The sequence below is a fragment of the Thermobia domestica genome, chromosome 15 (assembly GCF_964235325.1).
Source record: "Thermobia domestica chromosome 15, izTheDome1.hap1.1, whole genome shotgun sequence".
NCBI classification, from domain to species: Eukaryota; Metazoa; Arthropoda; class Insecta; order Zygentoma; family Lepismatidae; genus Thermobia; species Thermobia domestica.
The window spans coordinates 161,919,688-161,942,538 of NC_137468.1; the positions used below are offsets into that span (position 1 = coordinate 161,919,688).

The 22,851-nt window shown below is 35.6% G+C and overlaps 1 protein-coding gene across 1 annotated transcript in view; it reads right to left on the reverse strand.

Moving 5' to 3' along the window:
- LOC145671324 (uncharacterized) overlaps window positions 1–22,601 on the reverse strand; it is a 78,638-nt gene extending 56,037 nt beyond the window's left edge. The window contains exons 1-2 of the mRNA XM_081740325.1: window positions 22,476–22,601; window positions 8,359–8,536 (exon numbers count right to left, since the gene is read on the reverse strand). Of these exons, the coding sequence (XP_081596451.1) occupies window positions 8,359–8,532 (174 nt within the window). The 5' untranslated portion in view covers window positions 8,533–8,536; window positions 22,476–22,601. The remainder of the gene's footprint in view (window positions 1–8,358; window positions 8,537–22,475) is intronic.
- Between the last annotated feature and the right edge of the window lie 250 nt (window positions 22,602–22,851).

A 22,851-nucleotide genomic window follows, 5' to 3' on the forward strand; every position in this document is an offset into this window, starting at 1 on the left:
GAAATTCCTACAACACTCGGTATTCCATCAATTCTTTCATTGATCCGTACCGTACTCCCATCAATCGATGTCAATTGACCTGTTTTAATTATTGAACCCATATTCACAGTGTCACTGGCCGTTGAATGGCAGACAGACACCGTCATCGTGGTGACCGCTCCAGTTTCTCCAGTAGAAGATACCGGAACTTCCACCTGGATATCGGAATCTGACGTATCCGATCCAGCGGAACCAGTATACACACGCTTGAGCGACCGTTTACGTGATCTAACTTCAACACGATTGACGCGGTTAGTTAAAGTCTGCACCTTCACATCAAGTAAGCAAAAGCAATCTTTTTGCTTTGATTCCAGATATGATAACTCTTTCGCAAGAGTATCGCATCTACGATTCAAAGTGTCTTCCGACAATGTCAACTCTTTCTCTATTTCCGTGACTTTGTTGTTCACCTGTCCTTGAAAATTACTGAATGTGGACTGAAGGTCCTTAACTTCCGTTCGAATTTCTTCAACGTCCCTACTCACAGATTCTACTTTTTCAGAAACAGATTGAGTTATCTCAATTTTGAACCTTTCAAATTTTTCATTAAAATTATCATTCATCTTAACAAAGTTTTCATTTACATTCTCATTAATTTGTTCGATTTTTCTGTCTAAATTTGTACTCAGCATTTGTGCAAATTGTTCTAAGATGGCAGTCATATTGACTGAAGACCCTGTCTCATTCGGTATCTGATCTACACCTGTATTTTCGCGCGCACTAAATGAGGGAGTTTCGTTCGTGCGACCATCGTTATCGTCACAATTGTCCGAAGACTCAGGAAGATTGACACGTGAAATCTTATTTAACTCACAATTTTTGCATAACCAAGGGTCTGTGCTTTTATCCAATTTTGCAACTTCCTCATCGGAAAGATCATAACATTTTGCATGTATCCACAAGCGACAACCATCGCAAAATACACTATATCCTTCTATTTGCTCTTGGCAGCACATATATTCTTCCACTTCATGAGTTTCTGTGCTAGACTTCTGACTTGTCATTATTCTTTTTCTATTTCACATTGTTCCCCAGAGACTACCTTCCAAGCACTCACATGTAACCATATTACTCTCGAGAAAAGGAAAGTAACTATTCTTTCAGACTTTTTTTTTTTTTTTAACCTTAACCTAGGCTCTCGATTAGTACACTGTTATTCGTAAATTAGTTAAGATTTATGTACACACAAAACTATTTTACTAACATCTTCACTCTTTTAAGGCTTGCATTACATTGATGTCTTTCGGTACAAATAAAGTTTGACAGTTCCAAAACCAGACATAATCCTGGCTGAAAAGGCGCCATTTTTGTAACTCTCCAACAAAAGTAAATAAATAAATAAATAAAAATAATAAATAAATCTTGGCTGAAAAAATTATGTTTGTATCTACCCAGAAATAAATAAATAAAAGAAAATGAAATTACGCATCTGACTTATGTATTGTATGACGTTCACCTTCCCCTGATTGAGGTATGCCCAAATGCATTGCAGGTTTAACCAGTCACAGACCTGTTTGGGCCCCCACAGAAGTGCGCCTGGCAACCCACAAAACATTCGTGCACTCCACTATCATGTGAGAACGCTGAACTCAAACGGGGTAATGTGTGAAATATTTCTTTGATTCTACGCAACGACCGAAAGAAAGAAAAAAAAAAAAAAAATAAAAATAAATTTTGAAAAGGTTGTTATGTCTACTTTTGGGTTCCCCTCAAACGCTATCTGTACCGTTTCACTTTCAGTTGATCTTTCACTATAATTATTACAGACCGTTGTTACTGAATCTACCCTTGTACCATTTGAACGTACCTAAAATTCCCTAAACTACTGGGTTTCTCTGTATTTATTCGAAATGAAAATATTAAGTTTCATATTTTATCCATTTAATGGGTATCTCAAGAAAATTTTAATTAAAATAAACAAATAAAATAAAATTGTAATGTATACAGTTATGCTACATTTCTTTTGTTCAGCTGCACGCATGCTCACCTTCTCTATCTGTATTACATTTACTATATTGAACGTTATTACATGCTCTTTACCACAAAATAAAAATAAAAAAAAAATCATCTTTACAAAAGTTCGCTTTCAAATCTTAAAAAAAAAAATCCAAATTGTTACTACATCGTCCCGGTTACTTATTAGAATCATTATGAATCATAGCATTCAGTTTTATATTTTATATATATTGCAGGGAATTAAACATCCTGCCCCTTCAAGTTTTGTGTGTGCTATATTACTTATTTTGTCATAAATTATTCATTACAAATTATTCAAGCAGGAATATTCAACTGCTATCACAACCTTCATTAAATTTGCACACATCAACATTACATTCTTACCCTAACTTAACCTAATCTTAACCTACGCACAAGTACATACATAAACAAAACACAAAATATCACACTATATAGCTATATATGCACATATTAAGTATAGGGACGTGCCAGAAAGCGAAAACGGATATCTTTAATTTCCATCATTTTATGTCTAATTGTAGCGTTAAAAAAAAAATCTTTCAAGGTGAACAGCAAACTGATTGTTTTGAAATAAAAGTATCGAAGACGGGATACGAACTTCGTACCATCAGTGACGTGGTGCAGCTGTACACACAATAAATTTTCCTTTCTTTCGAGAGTGTACAAAATATTACTACAATGTAGATACTTCAGAACGCGTTACTACCGAATTCTCAAATTTTGCTTTGTATGAATCATTACGGTACTACCTAATTAATTTGGTACAGGATTATATTAAGTAAATTTTGTTATGCAAGCCTAAAGAGATATCGAAATTTCTATGGATTTAGTTACCTTCTACATTGCATACGAAATAAGAGACTGTATGTTATGTACATTTTCGATAACCCCCCCCCTTTTCCAAAGAGAAACTGTTTGCCTACATGTGAATGATCGAAAAGTAGCTCTGTAGGGAACGGGGTTCTTTACTCGAACATATTGTAAATGGATGTCATTTTAAAACCAAATGCACTACACCAAACACGATTCTTTAACACAACTTATGAAGTTGGAGAAACTTACATCCGTCACAATCCTGCCTTTCTATCTCCGACACAAAGTTTATACTTACAGTACCAAAATCCAGATTTTTGGATGAAGGGGTCCGTAGATCTTTAACTTACTTGAGGTACATTGCTTCAATTCTCGCGCTATGCAGATCAGTTTCAAAGGACGAACGAATCATTAATTTCACTCCGATTTCTAAGCATAATTTTTTTTTATGTATCACAGCTTCATGTCCAGTTTTACTTCCCAATTTCCCACAAACTTTGCCACTCTTATCCTTAAGAGCTTTCAGCAATCAAAAAATTTATGTACGAAACCATCCTACAAATCACTTTGCGCCATGTTGCGTAATACATTGCAGTACACTTTTCAATTTTGTTTCTTTTCGTTCCGTCACTAGGCTTTCCTTTTTAGATTTTTTATAACCAACTTGAACGTTCACCACTTTGGCTCCCTTTCAAAACTAATTTTCCACTTAAAATAATCCAAAATCTTTGTATTCCGCCGAAAATTATTCACAATCACAAAATCCGTACCATCCACTATGGATGCTACTCTTCAAGGCGTCTGTCTCACAAAGATGATTACGGGGATTGGCTGATAAATCTCGACAACAATAGGATGAACAAATCGTGATTTAAGATGAAAAATACCGACCAATTAACTTTTGACACCTGATAATTCTTCGTTTACGTCAGATGGTGCATGTAGAAGAAAGTAATGTTCGATTTAAAGGACTTTTTAAGAATTTATGTTAAGATGGCCGAAAATATAGAAACCAGAAATTATTAAAAATTTACGTAGAAAATTATGAAACTTTTATAGATGACTCCTAACTTCAGAATTCGATAGGAAAATGTTCTGAAGACATGAAAAACACTAAAATATGAAGTTTTTACCACAAAAAATCATAAAACCCAAGAAAATATACAAAATGACACAAAAATTCAATATACTACACTTCTACGAACTAAACTAACCTAACCAAGACACCATTTTTCCTAATGACACGAAATACGACCAAAAAAAAATAAGATTTTATACCATGAAATACATATCTATCTACAATATCTAAATTATTTATATATATAGGGTGTTCCAAATTTTCGTCACATGATACCTGTCATCTTGGGAGGTATCAAATGAATGACGTTTATATCGCGATCACGAGTCATGACCTACATATAGCACAAAGTAAACGCCAGCTGTTGTCGGCCCTGGTAGCCGAGTGGGCTAGCGCAACATACTACTAAGGAAAATCGTTGTTAGCGTAGGTTCAAATCTGCGTTAGGAAAGTTTTTCTTACTATTTTTAAAATTTTTTATAATACTTCTTTCGTTAAAATAAGATTAAAATAATATTCAAAAAGTGATTTAACGATTATTTTTTAAAATTTTCATTAAAATAAGTTTGCCCTTGTACTTATACAGATCCATAGCAAAAGTAATAATAATAATAATAATAATAATAATAATAATAATAATAATAATAATAATAATAATAATAATAATAATAATAATAATAATAATAATAATAGGAACGGGTTAGAATGCAATTCAGCATTCGTTTCCGTGCGATGTTGCCAAACCTAATGCCTTCTGGCTAGGGCTGAGTGTATTTCGAAAATATGCAAGCAGGTTCTTGGCACCTGACTGCTTCTGCTAGAAAGTCCTTATACAGCGCTTTGGTCATCTTTCCGGAAGAATGCCACTTTATGATGAGATTGTCTGGTTTGAACAATGTCTGTTGTACTCTTGCACTAATATCCGTCTCTGGTAGAATAATAAACAATTTCTCTGCAACCTTTCCTGACTTCGAAATCATTGGAACAATTGTGTATGAATGCGTCGTTGCAGGTACAGATTGGACACGTCCATACACTTGCGAAGCACCACGCTCATTTAGTGTTCTTCCTGTCGTCATCTCCTTTTGAAAACCAGACTCGTCTGCATCCCAAATATTATCATCTTTGTAAGAAAGAAGCAGTTCCTTGGTTAACATTCGGGATTCTTCAGCACGATTTCTGATTTGTTGTTCGTCATCAAACGTAGTGGTGGTGTTAAGCCTAGTGATTTTACGACTGACAATATTGAAATGAGACTTCAAATTAGATAGCCACCATTCGCTCGCTTTGAACGTCCGAGTTCCCAGTTCTCTTGCTTTTGTTTTCGCCCACTTTTGAAGATCGCTGTCATGTACTATACGGTGCTGTTGTCTTGCTTCTCTGAACCTTTGTACAGTAAACTCTGCAATCTGTTTTAATGCTTCTTTTGTTGTAAACAATTGCCCTTTCTTCAACATTGCTTTCCAGTAATAGAGCTGACGTTCGGATGTTAGGAATCGAAACCGTGTTCTCATCGATAAAAAAGTACGATGCTTAGCAGTTGTTATGTTACGCCAGTATCTAACACCTGCAATCTTTTTGTCTGTCGGAATGTAGCAGTGCGCCTTATTTGGCGAAGGTACGTATTCACTGTCTGAAGACGACATTGATGACCTTTCCGCATCTTCGTTCATAACGTCACCATCAAATGCTTCTTCTGGTTCCGGCTCATACTCGTCGAACTCAAGAGAGTGTTCTTCGCTCACTTCCATATTAGTGTGCCAATTGTTCAAGAGATCCCAAATGTACTGCACACATGTGTTGTCCTTTTCACTAAACACTTTTTCTTTACCGAGTACCTTTTCTTTTGCCATAGACATAAATTTTTCCACCACATTGTATAGATTCATGATGTAGGTACACATTCGACGTTTAGAACGCTACAGTAGTGTTCGTCGCACATAGTCCAGTAAGTTGTGAGCGACAAATAGACAAGATCCAGTGGAGTTGTGTTTGAGTGCCACCTATCTATTTTCACTCGCATCAACGGGCGTGTGCCTCCCCCTTGCCCCTCTTCTACTTGCAGTTAATTTTCTTGTCCACAGTACGAAATGCAAATTCTTATCGGTTTCAGGAGAGTTTTTCGTTTTATTACATTGTTTTTCCTTTATCTCGCTAAAACATACTCATTCAGGACAGACACTTGAAAATTAACCACGTTGTGTTGACAATCATTTATTTCAGAAGCAAAGGTCATACATACATTCATATGTCCACGAATAAATACGAAAATTAGAATGAGTAAAACAAAATGTTGCTAAATGGACAAGAAAGTTTGATTTTCGTTTTATTGTTCTTATTTACTGCTCTTTTGACATGAAATTTGCCGCATACATGTCTTTGCCGATTATACACATACTAACATTATAAGAAATACCAGGCGAATTCGTTATCAAATTATATTCCTACAACAACATATTTACAAACATGCGACAATAATTTTGGACATGAGTATATCTAAACCACTCTACCATAAGCACAGGAATAATGCAATCCCACAACAGACTTCACCAACAGGTTTCTGTGTCTATTTACGTTCAAATTGATGCATGGCATGACCCTCTTCTCATTTACTCCAATCGCACCAGCTTCAACATGGCCTCTTTCAAGATGGCGGATATTCTTTTTATCATTTTAACAGATCAAATCTACCACATCGTATCCATGTATGCTCATTTCGTGTCGTTATAATGACCAGTTTTAAAGAAAAATGTGCATTTTCTCACCATGTCCTTAAAGTACTGATGTTCCACTTTTGATCTTTCTCGAGCCCTAGTGTCCCAACCTCTTGGACTCTGCAGCTACAATTTTGGCTATGTGAGTTTCCCGAGGCACTCTCCCTTTATACACAATTTCATTAAGATCGGGCTCTGATAGATACCTAGGGTTCCTTGTTAGAAGAAAGATGGGAAAGTATAGAATCAGCACTGAAAGAAAGAGCAGATTATCGCACTGAAACAAGGGAGAAGAGAATAGCAGTTGGTTAGCGAAGAATGTAAGGACTACAGAAGACTAGTGTAATATGTACGTACTATAAAGACAAATTGAAATGAATTGAGTAAACACAAAAAATAAAGCGAAACAAAAAACGGTGCAGAGACAAACAAGAAGCTAACTACATGTCAACTAGCAAACTAACTAACTGTATGGAGTATGGAATCCGGAGGTTCAATGTCGCGTTCACAAAAGTTCTCCACTGACTTCTACCCTTAGCCAACTGGATCCAGTTTCTGCTTTGTATTCCTATTTCTGCAAGATCCATCTTAATATTGTCCTCCCATCTGAGTCTAGGTCTTCTTAATGGTCGTTTTCCGATAGGTCTTCCAGTTAATACGAGGGAAGATCAAAAAGTAATGCCTCCCTCATTATATTATTTTTTTCTATTACAGCTACTGACTTATCTATGCATGACGTTATAGAGGTAGCCTTCCTCCACTAATGTAGTCTTTTGTTTTTCAGATTGAGTTACTAGAACTATGGTTCTGAAGCTAAAAAAAAGAGTCGTCATCGAATTTTTGGCGAAAGAAGGTTGTCCACCTAAGGAAATCCATATGCGCTTGAAGAATGTTTATGGGGATACAGTAATGGACATTAGCAATGTATGGCGTTGGTGAAGAAGTTTAGCAACGGAGAAACAGAAATCGCTGATAAACCAAGAAGCGGCCGGGCGACAACATCGACCACAGATGCAAATCGAGAACGTGCTGAGGAATTGATTCAAGGAGACAGGCGCATTACAATTCAGAGTGTTGCTGATGCTTTGAACATTTCGTATGGTTCTGCCCAAGGAATAATTGCTGACTTGGGATATCACAAAGTGTGTGCTAAGTGGGTACCTAAGCAATTGACTGTTGATAATCGGAGACGAGTGGACATTTGTCAAGAGCTCCTTGACGCATTTGCAGCTGAAAATCAATACTACGGGACCTACAGTAGTCGGGAACTGAGGAACTGAAGACTTCACTGTGGGCTATCCAGAAAACAAGTTTCAGAATCCTAAGGTACTAACGCAACAATTTTTATAGAGGAAGTTTGGCTACGGACATATAATTTGAAGTACTTACCAACTACCTCTATAAAAATTGTTGTGGAAGCACCGCAGGATACTGAAACGTAGATATTTAGATAACGTACATACTAGTTCCTAAGTGAAGTCTTGACCCGTCTACGGTAGGTCCCATAGCATTGGGACTATGGACCTTTAAAGTTAATTTTTTCATGTTTTCGGCAGCCTATAACTCCGAAATGACGGATTTCTGCGTCCAGTTTGGTCTATACTTTTTGTCTATTCATTAGTTCGTTACAGAGGGCGTTTTCCACCAGACGAAAAATGGACATTTCATTCGCACGAACAGAATAATTCATTAAAACTAGTTTACATTATAAATGAAGTAAGAAATGAGTGATATAACCTGTACCGCAGTTTCTTCATCTATACAGTCAGGTAGCTGATGCTGGTATCTTCTGAGGATCTGAAGGAGGGAAAATCTCACCTCTATCTCCATAATCAAGCTGTCCTTGATCGTATCTTTTAGGAACTGCACATCTAACTTCGCTGCTTCCATTTCTGATGGTATTTCATCCATCTTTCTGTAAAGGGAGAAATGCCCAACGTAAGGGTGGGAAATGGTGCACTTCTTCGAACAACAAAGAACGTAAATCAAGTATTTTAAGAATAATTATTTTAGTGACAGGACCAATATTGTCTTTTCACTAAATTAAATGATGTAACTTTACGCCTCTCTACTACTATTTAAAGAGTCCTCAGGGCATGTTAGCTCACAGTTTAAAATAATATAGAATACAGTTATTAATGGTATTTGATTTGGTAAATTAAGAATTATGCAGAAATTATGCAAAAATGTGTATGCCAACAGCATGAGCCTTTATATCCAGCACGTATCGGTAATATTTAAATTGATTATCTATATTTTTCCTCTTTGTATAACCAAAATAAACGTTCTCTGCGTTTGTCTCCCAGTTCCAAACCCGCTTTTGTCCATTTACAGCAAATCCCGGAAAACTAACTGGAAATATTTGAGGATGTTCAAATGATTCATATGAACACATTCAAGTATTTCCAGTTCTACAAAACATAGGGCAGTGGCGAAGCGTAATCCCATAAGTAGGGTAGGCCCGATAAATGAATATTCCCATTTAGCTCCACTACAAATATTTGAAGTGCAGTTCATATTTTCTTCTGTCTGGGATTTGCAGAGGGATTGAGGGGAATTTCCTCTTCACGTGCTGTTTTCATTTCCTGCATATTTGAAAATGGAAGGAGAGGAAAAGAAAGTATTCTTACTGTTAGCTGTCAAATTTCTTGGATAAGCGTTTGTTATTTGCATCTCCCACTTTAAAGTAAATACAATACTGCATTTACTTAATACATCACATGATAATAACTTCACTGGAAATGTTAATGCTCAGAAGGAACTTGATTTGAATCCACGCAAGATATTTAACATTGTATTCTAAGCAGTGGCATATTTAAGGGGGTGGTTCTGGGCTTAACACTCATCGAAATTTTATTGCAACTTTTAATTGTTTTATATATATTACAGAATTTTCACATTTCCAGGAATAAAGTTAGCAAAGCCCCTCCCGAAACAAGCAAAGTCCCCGAAACAAAATCGTAAATACCCCATTGATTCTATGAAATGGAAAACAACTAAAATTATACAGAAATATTATTTTATCCTGTATGGTAGCGTTTGGTAAATTTATAGATATCTTTAATGTATCAGGTTTATATTCTAGATGCTATTATGGACCAGGCTCCATGTTGAAAAAAAAAAACAGCTACTCTGAATAACTCCTAAGAATATATACGTAAATTAAGCAAGTTATCACTTATAGAGATACATAATTCTACACAGAAACTTCTTTCTCTACATAAGGAAATAATTTAATAACATATTAGTATTGAAAGATGCCTTCACCGCTAAAATTAAACTCCCAGAGGCGAGCCTTCGCACCTTCCCGAGAATGCGCGCAATCTCCAGCGATAATAGCTTCGTCCCTTGAGAAGCATAGCCCGTAAGCCTGTCTAGCAAGCCGATGAGGCTCAGACAGAAGGTCTTTAAGTGTTTCCAATAGAGATGCAAAAAAGCCGGCTTTTTTGAATCGATGGTTTTTTCACATAAAAAGCCGGCTTTTTTGGGAAAAAACGAGAATTTTGGAAATTTTGGCTTTTTTCATTTTCATGATTTTTCTATCTAAATAGGTTTCTTATAGTATATTCTATAGTTAGATAAGAATTCCATGACCTAAATGCGATATTTCGCTCTGAAATTCACCATCAAGATGGATGAAGCACATGTTTTACAAATTAAAGCTAACGGGCAATTTTAGAGACTATTTAACTTTATTTTAACTTTTGAGTTATCGACATCTTTCTTCTTCTCTAGATCATTTTAGTTTGCCATCCGTGTTTCATTTCTAAGAGCTTTTAGTATTCTAGCTTCTAGCGCAAAAGTTAAACTTGCCCGTTTTTCTATTTATCCGTCAAAGCGTACGTTTTTCAATATATCGTCAAGCCGTACTTCCACATTTCTGTTATACTGTAGCTGTGAAGTGATTTAGCAATAATTTTCCGGACACAACCTTGAATACCAATTTATACAAATAATCAGTAGCGGATTTAGAAAAGTACTTTAGGGGGGAGGGTTCTGATTGTTTCGTTTCCTAAAAAGTCCTAATTTTATTTGGGAGGAGCTTGAAGTTTATGAGTACAGGCATAACTAATATTTCGTTTCGTTTATATGTTTAGCAATAATCTTCCGGATACAACCTTAAAAATCATTTTATACTGAGAATCAGTGGCGGATTTAGAAAAGTATTTTGGGATACGTTTTTCTTACTAATGTTTAGTTTTTCTAAACATTCGTAATTTTTATTTGACGGGAGCTTAAAGTTTATGAGTAAAGGCATACCTAATAGATATTTCGTTTGTTGCAGACATTACGTAACTTTGGGGAACGGGCTTCAGACCGAAAGATCGCCCCCCTAACCTTCGCAAAACCGTCACTGCTGGTAATTAGTAATAATAACGATTTAAAAACAATAAGAAAGAAAGTCTGCCAACACAGTACATGCACTATTTCTACATTCACAGATGGAATGAAAAAAAGCTTTGTCAGAATGGTTGAATGCTGGTTGAATCCCGGACTTCCCGATAGAAGCGCAAAAGCTAATCACTCAGTCATGTTTGTTGTGCAGTTGTATTTAGCTTAACTTAAATATATTCCGTATTCCTTTTTGGGGGGGAGGGGGGTCCGTAATGATATGTTGAATCCCTCTTGTTAAAAATTCAGAAAACTTGAGGATTGGGTAAACCGTGATGGTGGTTATATAAAACTTAACTGTAGAATTTCAAGAATATACAGAAGCAAAAGTTCTAGATGTGCAGCCTTTAAGTGTATCATATAAATCTAAGTATTTCTCTTATGTTATACTTTAATTTTATTTTGTTTCAAAAAGAGGGTATGGAATATTTTGAAGTAAAAATACTACATACTACCGGTATTTTGCTAGTTATTTGTGTATTTTTTTAAAAGAAGTGTTTACTTTTAGGGTTGGCTGGTTTATACCAACTTTTTTTTTTATTATTAACTGGTTTAAACCAAAAAAAAATAAAAAGAATGAAAAATGCGAATCGTGTGAACTTCATGGTGACGTTTCCAGATATCAAACCACCTGCAATAGTTTTATTTCCCTTTCACCTTTTAATCAAGGTGTCTCATGTTCAATTCTCGGTCGAACCACAACCCTTCTTTCATGCGTAAACCAAGTAGCGGTTCGGATGTCAGTTTAAGCGAAAGTCTTCTCCTTGATAACCTCGGTATTTCGTAAGGATATTAATCCTAAACATACGAAACGAAACCAAATTGTATATTTCTGCATTCCTAAATGCCTGTGTTTTATAAAGAAGCCAAGATTGCTTAAATATAGATTGGCAAAATTTATCCATTGCCTACGTAGCTTCTAACATTAGCTTCGATTGGATTTTCAATGGTATTTACGTACTAAATTTGTAATTTAATACCTCAGTTTTAGCGTACTGATTATGATACGTTGACCTTTAAATTGTACATGCAAAGCATTAACAGGATTTTCCCGTTATTGCCTTACATTTCAAGTAATGACGGGATTTTTCCGATGGCTAGGGCGGGAGATTCTCAATTTAAGAAATTTACTGACCGGACTTCTTTAAGCTTATGGGAGTTCTTCCGGCATAACCCCGCTGTTGCATAATAACACCAAGGCGAAACAAACTTATTTATGTGAATATGTAATATAAATACATAAAGCAAAAAATCTAAATAAAAAAAAGCCTGGTTTAAACCAAAAAAAGCCTGGTTTAAACATCTCCCAAAAAACGTTTTTTTTGGCATTTTCAAAAACAACCATGGTTCTTGCCAACTCTGCTTACTTTTGTATATAGGAGGTTAAAAATTTTTTATTATATTCATTGGTTAATCCTATGGAATTCATAATGTAAATATGTTGAAGAAAAATTGTTTGAAATATCTTTTCGAAATTCATAGTTTATTTTCGAGGTTTTATATTATTATCAGCATCAACCACTAATTAAATGACTTCTTGTGTTATAGAGAAGCGAAACAAAGTCTGCTTTATCAATTTAAAGCAGAATTTTGAAAAAAGCCCAAAATTTCCCAAGCAAAAAAGCAAAGCAGAAAAAACTGTTTTTTTTTTTTTTCAAAAAAAGCCGGTTTTTTTCCGAGCCCTTGCATCTCTAGTTTCCAATCGACTATTTTTTTTTACTAAAGAAAGAAATTTTGAAGTATTGACTTTATTTTATAAGAAATCAAAGATAACGAAAATATACGGTAGAAAAAAGGTAGGCCCGGCCTCAGAGCTTCATAGTATGTTTCGCCACTGATCAGGGGCACACCCACGGATGCCCACCGAGTTCGGACTCCCTAAAATATCTTCTAACTCAACATATATTTGTACACTTTCTTAATAAAACTATGCTTGTTTAACAGGAAAATGATTGATGTAGCATGAAAACTTTATCTTACACATCATCTGTATTCATTCTCTTATAAAATCAAAATAGTTCTATCATTTTTTTCCTAAAAATATAGGTGGAAATATTTTACAATTACTTATAATTTTTTCGGGTGCAGAATAATACAAGTTCAATACTACATAGACGTAATGGATTGTAGTATTGGACCCTCCCCCAAAACTTGTACCCCTCCCAACGAACATTTCTAGGTACATACGTGGATCCTGTAGTTTTTCTCAGTTTTCCGAAATTTGCTGTAAATGGACAAAAGCCGATTTGTAACTGAACAATTCATGTAAGTATGATTTTGTAAGGCAATGCAAAGTGATGCTTTCCGATCTATGGTGATGAATTTCACAAGCCATTGTAGCATCAGTAATAGGCATGGGCGCGAGACCAGACGAGACGAGAACTGAAACAAGTCTCGTCTCGTCTCGCAAAATCAAAAGCTGTTCTCGTCTCGTGTCTCGTCTCGTCTCGCAGACCTAAGTTCTCGTCTCGCGTCTCGCAAAAATTTGGAAGTCTCGTCTCGCGGTCTCGCGCGAGACTTCTCGCGTTGGTCTCGCGGTCTCGCAAATCAATATTGGAATAATGTAGTCTTCATTCGACCCTTTTGAAATAATGTATACTCAAAGTTTACATAGTTTTGTTTCATAGTTGCATTGTTACACAATGCTTATCCACTCATTCCGATTCACAATGTTTGATTTTACACCCCACATTCTCGGTATTAAAAAATGCCAGTTTTCTGTAGTCTCTGTTTATGTGAAGTATGAATGAAATCGGTACGTTACATTTGAGTAATTTTACTTGGGAGATAAAAGCTTTCAAATAACTTGGTAAGAACGGTAACTCAAATAGCAGTATTTATAGTAAACATGCAGCGTTAGTAATATATATTTCACAACTTAAATGCACTTTCATCTAAACGTTTTCTTAACAATTGAGAGTTAAGAGATTAATCTTTAATAACTACAAGAAAGACTACAATGAGCTTAAATAAAATTATTATTATTATTATTATTATTATTATTATTATTATTATTATTATTATTATTATTATTATTATTATTATGAAATAATATTTCAAACTGTTTGCAATCTGAAACACTAGTTTTTTCCTCAAAATCAAAACAAAACCATAAAAAAGTAGTGGAGTACCGACAGCATTTTTCTCCCCCTCCTTTTCTGACGAATAAAAGCTAAGCAGATATCAGTTCTGGTTTTGGTGAGAGGATCCATCTTGCAGCCATAAATCCATTTATCCTAAATTTATGTTTACGGAAAGAAACAACTGCTTTATTTTGACTAAAAAATTTTCCTTCTTAAACAAGCCAATAGGCCCTTTTTCTGCCTTCATAAAACAAGTTACCGTAAGAAAACAATTTGGTGGGCAGAGGGAACAAATCTGTTCTAAACCCAGAGGCTTTACATCACATTGGAACTAAACACGTGTCTTTTTCCCTCATATTATATATATATATATATATATATATATATATATATATATATATATATATATATATATATATATACAAGGGCGGATCCAAGGGGGGGGCTAAGGGGCTATAGCCCCCCCCCTTGACGCTCAGGTTTACACTGGATAAAATTTGCTTCAATTCAGCTTTACACTGGATAAAACGGCAAATTATGGTTTAGCCCCTCCCTTGATCATATCCTGGATCCGCCACTGTATATATATATATATATATATATATATATATATATATATATATATATATATATATATATATATATTATAAGAAAGTCAGAGTGTCAGAGACAGACAGAAACAGAGAGAGAGAGAGAGAGAAGATATGGTATACTCTGATCAACGCCTCGAATTTCTGCACTGAAGGAAAAATCAAAGCGAGCCGTATATTTTTGAACTAGGATATTTTTACCGAGGGTGCAATAACAGAAGACCGGAAACCGCAGCCGCGAATATGCAATGTTACCTAAGTTCATTGTTTCCGTCTACAAAATCTTTCGAAAAGACAGCTTCCAAATATGTCCTCAATAAAGAATATTTTAAAAAAATGTATTGTACTGGTGTTTGCTATCCTGCTTTTATGATTTGTCAAGAGGTTGTCTCATCATCAGGAGGAGGGTGGATACACAAGACAAAACGTGTCGGTTTTTTTTCTCCTATTTGCCTCCTCCTCCTCAAGAACTTTATGACCAAAGATCTTGGCTCACGACCCCAAAGAGAAAATAAAGAAAACAGTGTAGATAATGGAAGAATCTATTTTATTGCATTTTGTGAAAGTAGTGAGAAAGAAAAACTAACACAATCTTTATTTCTTGAATCTTTTGTCATGAGAAAATCTCCTAAAATAACTAGATTTTGATTAACCTTGTTAACTTAAACCTATTATGAAATCAGTAATTGTGACAACCTGACCAAACCATTTGAAGAAACAAGAACAGCTAACTAACCAACTATCAGTGTTGCCGGAAAGTCACAACACTTACCCCGTTTACTAGTTACTTTGAAACTACCAAAATAACAGTAAAACATAAAAAATCAATACAAATTTCATAATACAAAGGAAAATTGTATTTTTTTTTAATTTCCACTAGTCAACATAATTTATAGTAAATGTTCAAATAAATGCTAGCCCAGAAGTTTAGAAATAAACTATTAGTTACTGACTTGCCTTCGTCTACGATTGTCTCTACGATTTCAGGTGATGATGTTGTGTGGAAGGGATGTTTCGATGAGAACCATGCACTTCTAAGGTGTCAATTTTGTAGAACATTAACATTTTTGGGGAGTTCATAATTATGACAGTAGTTTTTATATTAATTAGTGATGCTCACGAGATGCGACAAGAGGAAAAATTAGTCTATCTTGAGATGTCATTAATGTATTATCTCGAAACAAATTTGAACTGTTTCTTGAATATCACCAGTATTGGTCACGAGGCGAGACAGATTTGATTTTGTCTCGCCCAGTCTCTATCTCTCGCCTCAAAAACAAGATTAAACAAAACAAAATACGGAAATTTAGCTGTTTGTTTAGGCAAATAATAAACATTTTCAATTTTGGTATGACCAGGCCTGAATTCAATTCATTTTTGGTGTTTATTTAGCGTGGTAATGGTATAAGAGGAGTTATATAAAGAATAAACACGCGAAATCAGTGGACAATATACTGAAGATATTTTCAGCGAAACAATTTTTGTTCTCCTTCTTTTGCGAAAGCTTCATCCTCAACCATATAAGTGTCTACACGTTCAGCCGAATCTTTATCGAATTCATCGTCTGAACCGGCTGAATTATTGTCAGCTTGTCAGAATTTCTCTCAAAACTGTTTTCGTATTGAAAACATGGATGATAAGTTCCGAAGGCTTTTGGCAACAACAGATCCTTTCATTTCTTCTTTGGGCAAATCATTCCATAAGAAAATGAAGAATTTGTCATCTGAAGCTGTAAACCTTTTAATTATTTCCAACACGGAAGCTGACAAAAATTTAGACGACTCAAACGAAGGTGATGAAGGGAATAAGTTCCATGGAGATTCGGCTGAACGTGTAGACAATACCTATAGAGTTATTCCATGTGGAAACGACAAATTATGCCAAAATCTTCGTGCGGTCGCATTCGAGATTTGAGTGTTTGTCTCAACACTTATCAATATCTGATAGGAAGGAAAATGAAATGGTTTGTAATGCACGCCATTCATGTTGAAGATACGGCCATAGTTGAATCTTAAGTTATGTTCATTTTCTTGGAGCTCTATCGAAAATGAATAAATAAATAAATAAATAAATAAATAAATAAATAAATAAATAAATTGATAATTGCACTATAGATATGTGGACAGTCTTTTTTTTTTTACCACGTAATAGTGACGCAAATACACATTTTGGGTTGCGAAATATTTGGATCTTTTTAGTCCAAGTCGATGAATTAAACCAAAATTATATTTTCGGAGGAAATATTGAAAAATTTGTTGTGTCAAAGGGAACGTAATTTTGAGAGAATAATAAGCATCATCTGTACTTTCTATAGAAAAGAAAATCATCTTTTGTGTTTCTAATTCCTATTAGTGCTAGTGGTATAAAGTATATAGTGCATAGAGAACGGATGCTGAGCTATGCCCCCTCTAACTTCTGATCGGAAATGACTAAAACGCTCAAATTTGTGTTTCTGAGCCTCACTAAAGTATCTGTTTTCTTGTTGTCACTTTATATTGTTGTTGTTGCTCCAAAATTCAAAAAAGAAGAAGAAAGAAAGAAAGAAAGAAAAGAAAAGAAAGCAATACATATCAATCTCCAAAACAGATGTGACCATTACAGCCTTTTGAAGCTCCAACGCTACATCAAGATTGTTGTGTTGTCTGCATTCCAGGGTCTGAAACCGCTACAAACAAAATTAAATTTTGCAAGCAATTACAAACAATCGTGAACTGAGTCTACTAAAAGGAGTGAAAACAGAAAAACTCGACTCTCGTTTGTGATTGCATTCCTTTTTACGCCCGGACTTTGTTTACAAGAATGTTTTTGTGGAATTTTACAGCTGCTAAGGAACGTGAAGCAGCAAGGAACGTGCAGCCACGTAAACACATGCCGGGACAGAAGTAAGTCTAAATACAAATTGAAATTTTCACCACTTGTGGAGGAAGCATATTTCTTGCCGGAATCAAAATATTGTTAGTATTCCACTGTGCCTTTTTGTTCCACACGGTTTAGAACTTTATATATATATTTCTGGTTATTATCATTCACATAATCGACCGTCTTGCTCGATTTTTCGCTTTCAAGTGGAATGATTCTATATGGTTGAGGACTAAGGTTTCGAAAAATAAGGGGGAGAAGAACAATTATTTAACTGAAAAATTAAAATGACTTCATTAAGTTATATTTTAATTAATAAATGACTGGTAGATTGACTCTGTCCTAGCTATTGAAGTAGACAAAGTATCTTTCCCTCTCGAATCTCAAACTTTTTCAAACATAGTCCGCTATATGGATCCGCCATTTTGAATTTTTAAATTTTAATGTCAAATTATTAACACTTAAAGACCCATGGACAACTATAGTTGCCCTCTTGTTACGAGGCGTTCAGTCCCGGAGACAACTTTAGTTGCCGTGCAGCCATCAAGGTCAGTTCCCGCACTTCAACACGCAGTTGACGAAAGAAGCCAACAGCTTCATACAGCTAGTCCCTTCTGTTTACTTTTCACTAATATTTATCACCTTCATGCCAACAGGTCACGTACTGCGTAGATTTATATGACATGCTGTGTCAAATGTATATTCCCCAAAAAGATATGAGTACTCAGAAGGAAAAAAAATCATGCAGTTATTTTTCTCTCCTGTCTTATATGCCAGTAGAAGTGTATGTGGTTGTTTCAACATCCTTCTTGTAATTTGCTTAGGGTTCACTTTCTCTTTTTAGTTGAGCTTTTGGCCATGAACACCACCGCAACAAGTCGTGGTTCTTATGATAGTGGCGTATTTTTGCCCGGAGAAATTACGGAAATAATAGATGATAGCGACTCCGATTCTTTTGAAACGGACGATGAATCTAATATTTAGACATTGCTACAATATTAGAACAACTAGAATCTTCCGACAGTAACACGAAAACAACACTCGATGCTGTTCCTAGCACTAGTTCTCAACCATCGCGCCGCGCTTCTAAACGTCCTCGCACCTAACATGTCACCAAAAGGGAGAGGAGGGGGCGGGGTGACATATTGTGATATGTAGTGTATATTTAAACTTATTTATATTTAGTTGTATGGTCGTTCGCAATTTACACGAAATTGTCGGACAATGCACCTTTCGATTGGATTTCCAACATACAAAAAATATCCCTTAAAGTTTGCAACACTGTGTATTCAACGGTAACAATGCTAAGTGCATTACTGCTTTTCTGTTGTATTAGTACATTTTTATTTGATTGAATCTGAAAGTTTCATTCACTTTAAAAGTGTAGTTTCTGAGTAACAAAATTTTAAAAATACATTTAAAATGGCCGGGATCCAAGCGTTTTTACATTTAAATCCCCTCCGGGTCTTTAAGTGTTAAGTTTGTAATCAACAAAGTCAAATGCACCAATGTACCAAGTCCAGTTCGCCAATTTTACTTTTTCCAAATTTGGTCCTCCATTTTTTTTTATTTGATGTCAAATTGATAATTAACAAGATCAAAAGCCTCATTATAGCAATTTTTGTCCATTTTTACTGATTTTGAATTATGACCACGTTTCAAGCATTTGATCCATATTTTATCGATCTCTGTGTGTCGCCCTTTTGGACGGTCGCTCTCCTGGCTGTCGCTTTCTTTGTGCGTCGCCTTTTGACCCGTCGATCTCTTGGCTAACGCTCTCCTGGTCGTCGCTCTTTTGCCATCACTCTCTTTGCTGGCGCTCTACTGTCGGTACACCCATGTTTATTACAAAACTTGATCCTGACATTATTAACTATCTTCTCTTCAATATGTATGATGGTACTTGCAAAAGAATACCATATCAATATCACAAATGTAAACTATGCGAGACCGCGAGAAGTCTCGCGAGACTTCTCGCGTGAGACTTGTTTAAGTCTCGTCTCGCGTTCTCGTCTCGCAAAAGATATCAGGTCTCGTCTCGCGTTCTCGTCTCGCAAAATATTATAAGTCTCGTCTCGCGTTCTCGTCTCGTTTGCGAGACGAGACGAGACGAGACTTCTCGCGTTCTCGCGTCTCGCGCCCATGCCTAATCAGTAAATTCTACCTGAAAGTTGCAATAATCGGCCTCTGTCATTATGTTTTGTGATTGCACAGTGGTCAGGAAACATGGATTTTTCCGCATAGATATGCTTATACAGCGGCTAAAAGAAACTGATACAGTGAATTGACTACTAAATTCGTGACCCGATTAAATATATAAATACATATAAGCGAAACAAAAGTACTATAGGCTTGAAGCAGAAGATATCCTACTGTAATGACTAAGATTAAACAGATGACTCAGAGTACATCCAGATTTATTTTATGAGGATGTAATAATACAACACACTATGCATCGAATGGGTGTTATTTAACAACCAGAAATAAAAGATAAGCAATGTTTAAGTACTAACACTATAGTTTCACGAAAAACGAGAAAGTTAGACTGTTTTTATCAGAACAGAAATAGTACAGATGATGAGTAGGATCAAATCTTTAGTCCATATAAAATTTTCCGCTTGCTAAACAAGTATAGTTTTTTTAAGAAACTGTACAAATATATGTAAAGTTATGAAATTCTGGGGAGAGGGGTCCGGACCCGGTGGTTCCCCCACGGGTACGCCTCTGCTCTACAGCCTTTGTATTTCAAGTGTTCCCATGCTGGCGCTGCTGTCAATGCGTGTTTTTTCCCGTACCTCCCTCGAAAGAGATGCAAGTTGCTGTGGCCGAGATCTTTCAATAGTTGGATGCGGACAGGGTTCTTTCCCCAAAGCAAAAGCAAGGTTTTCTCCGTAGGAGGTCAGCGGGGATGAGGCCGAAGAATGTTTCGCATTTTTTTCGAGGGCACACTTGAAATAGAAAGTGTCTAGCAACAACCCTATTTAGGGATGAACTAGTTGTTAACGATATCCCTATCCTAATCGGCCTATGTTTAGCAGAAGGGGTCCAGCTCTTTTCTCTAAAAAATGTTACAATTGTGGCAATTTCTGTTCACATTCGGTTAGTTTAGGGTAGGGTTGGTTAGTTTAAGTTAGGTTAGGCTAGTTTAAGTTAGGTTAGGTTAGTTTAGTTTATGTTATATTAGTGTAGGAGTCCCGCATAATTTTCCAAAAAATGATAGAACGTCGCTTATTTCTACTAATATTACATTAGTTTAGGTTAGTTCAGGTTAGCTTACGTTAGTTTATGTTAGGTTAGGCTAGATTTGGTTACGTTATGTTACGTCTAAGTACTTGCATCACTCATTTCTCCTGTAAATTTTGTGTTTTTTACGTGCTTTTGGACCCCTTATACTAAACATACCCCTCCTAATCTTGCATAGTTGAATAATTAAGAAGTTTAAACATGTGAAATTTCAGTGCGAAGATTTTTTTTTATTTTTCTTGTCCCCCCTCACTTCAACTGTTATGATTTCGCACCCTTAACACACTAAGGTATCCGAACTGTTTAGGTGTTACAACTTCCTGAAAGCAAGAAAGGTATCTCCACACAGTGGTGCCCACCCCCCTTATATACATGACGCACCCCCCTCAATTGTCTATCCGTAGGTGTTCTTCCATGGGAAAAAATCTTTTCGATTAATTTTTACACACCCTCAAGCATATTTATATAGATTTTTACCCCCCCCCAAATATTTCAATGACGCAGTTTGCGTCATAGCCCCCCTTGTGGGCACCCCTGTCTCCACACATGGAGCACTGCACTCTAGTGGACAAACAATGAACCTCGTTAAAAACATGTATTATGACGCACTTCCCCTCCCTGTCCAAAAAAAATCCGTTGTTTCGTAAGCGGCAAAACTGTTTTTTCCTTTATGTCAGCGGGAGGGCGATAGCAGGTAGCAAGCAAGACGTCCCAGAAAATTGCATGTGGTTCAGTTCCTTGCGAGATGAAAAAAAAAGTGTGTTTCTTTCAAGACTATGGTGAAATATGGTAGGGTTTCAAGATTTTTTTATGACAGCTACAAGATTCATTTTACGTGGCAACCAGCCTTAACCGACATTCAACTAAGCTTACTAGAAATAATTATATGTACTTCTTATGATATTTGAAAAAAAAAACTCTTATTCCTTTCATTCTTATATCTACTATCCGATATGATTTGAAGTAAGTTATTCTACACAATAATAATAATTTATTTTATTTAACAATCACCAGATACAGCTCAGAGGCCATTTTACACTGGATATGGACAACAACAATGGAAAGGATTTTGGGAAGGTATCGGCCAGGGCCTGTTTAGTAGATACCATCCCGGCATTTGCCTGGTAGGACTGAGGAAAACCCCAGTCAGGATGGTCGGCAGCGGGAATCGAACCCGCGACCTTCCGAATGCGAAGCCAACGCTCTACCACTTCAGCTACTTCGCTCGGTCAATAATAATAATAATAATAATAATAATAATAATAATAATAATAATAATAATAATAATAATAAATTACCGTTACCCTCTGTATCATTCACCTAATAAGTATTGGAAACAACTGTCAATGTAGAACCGAAGAACTACATTGATAGCAGTTCCTCTGTACAGTCTTCACTTTGTCTACAAGTAACAGACAACTACAACTAACTATTAAATTGGTTTAAACCGTGAATAGTAACATTAGCATTCCATATTACGTTTGCTTCTAAACTAATAATGTACAATTACGTCATTGTTTCCAATATTTCTCAGTCAGTGCAAGGATTATTCTACCTAACAAGCAAAGCAAGCACTATTAGATGGAATAGATAATACAAACCAACCAGCAACTACAGAAAGGCGAAATTTCAAGATTGAATTTTGGCTTAACAATTTAGCATACAAAGGCTATAATCAGAAATATACCTAAATTTATTGTCTATTTTTTAGTAACTTCGAGTAACCGTGATCTTTATCTATCAGTCAGAAGTCCAGCTTTCAATTGTCTTCTGTTAATATTAACGACAACTATCTCACATTTACTAACAATTTGAATAATGCTCGTGAAATTCGCCTCTGTTTTCTTCGAATTTTTGCTCGATAAAATTCAATCTTGTCACTAACAATTAAGCCTACATAATAAATAATTTGATAGTCTCTTCGTCCGATTTTACATTTTTTCATACTCTTATGCAAAGAAACCAAATAGCAAATGCTACAGAATCAATGTTAAAGTAATCTCTATTTTAAATAATCAAAGGTAAAATAGCTGAATTGAATGATTCAATGTCTGAAGGGCCCA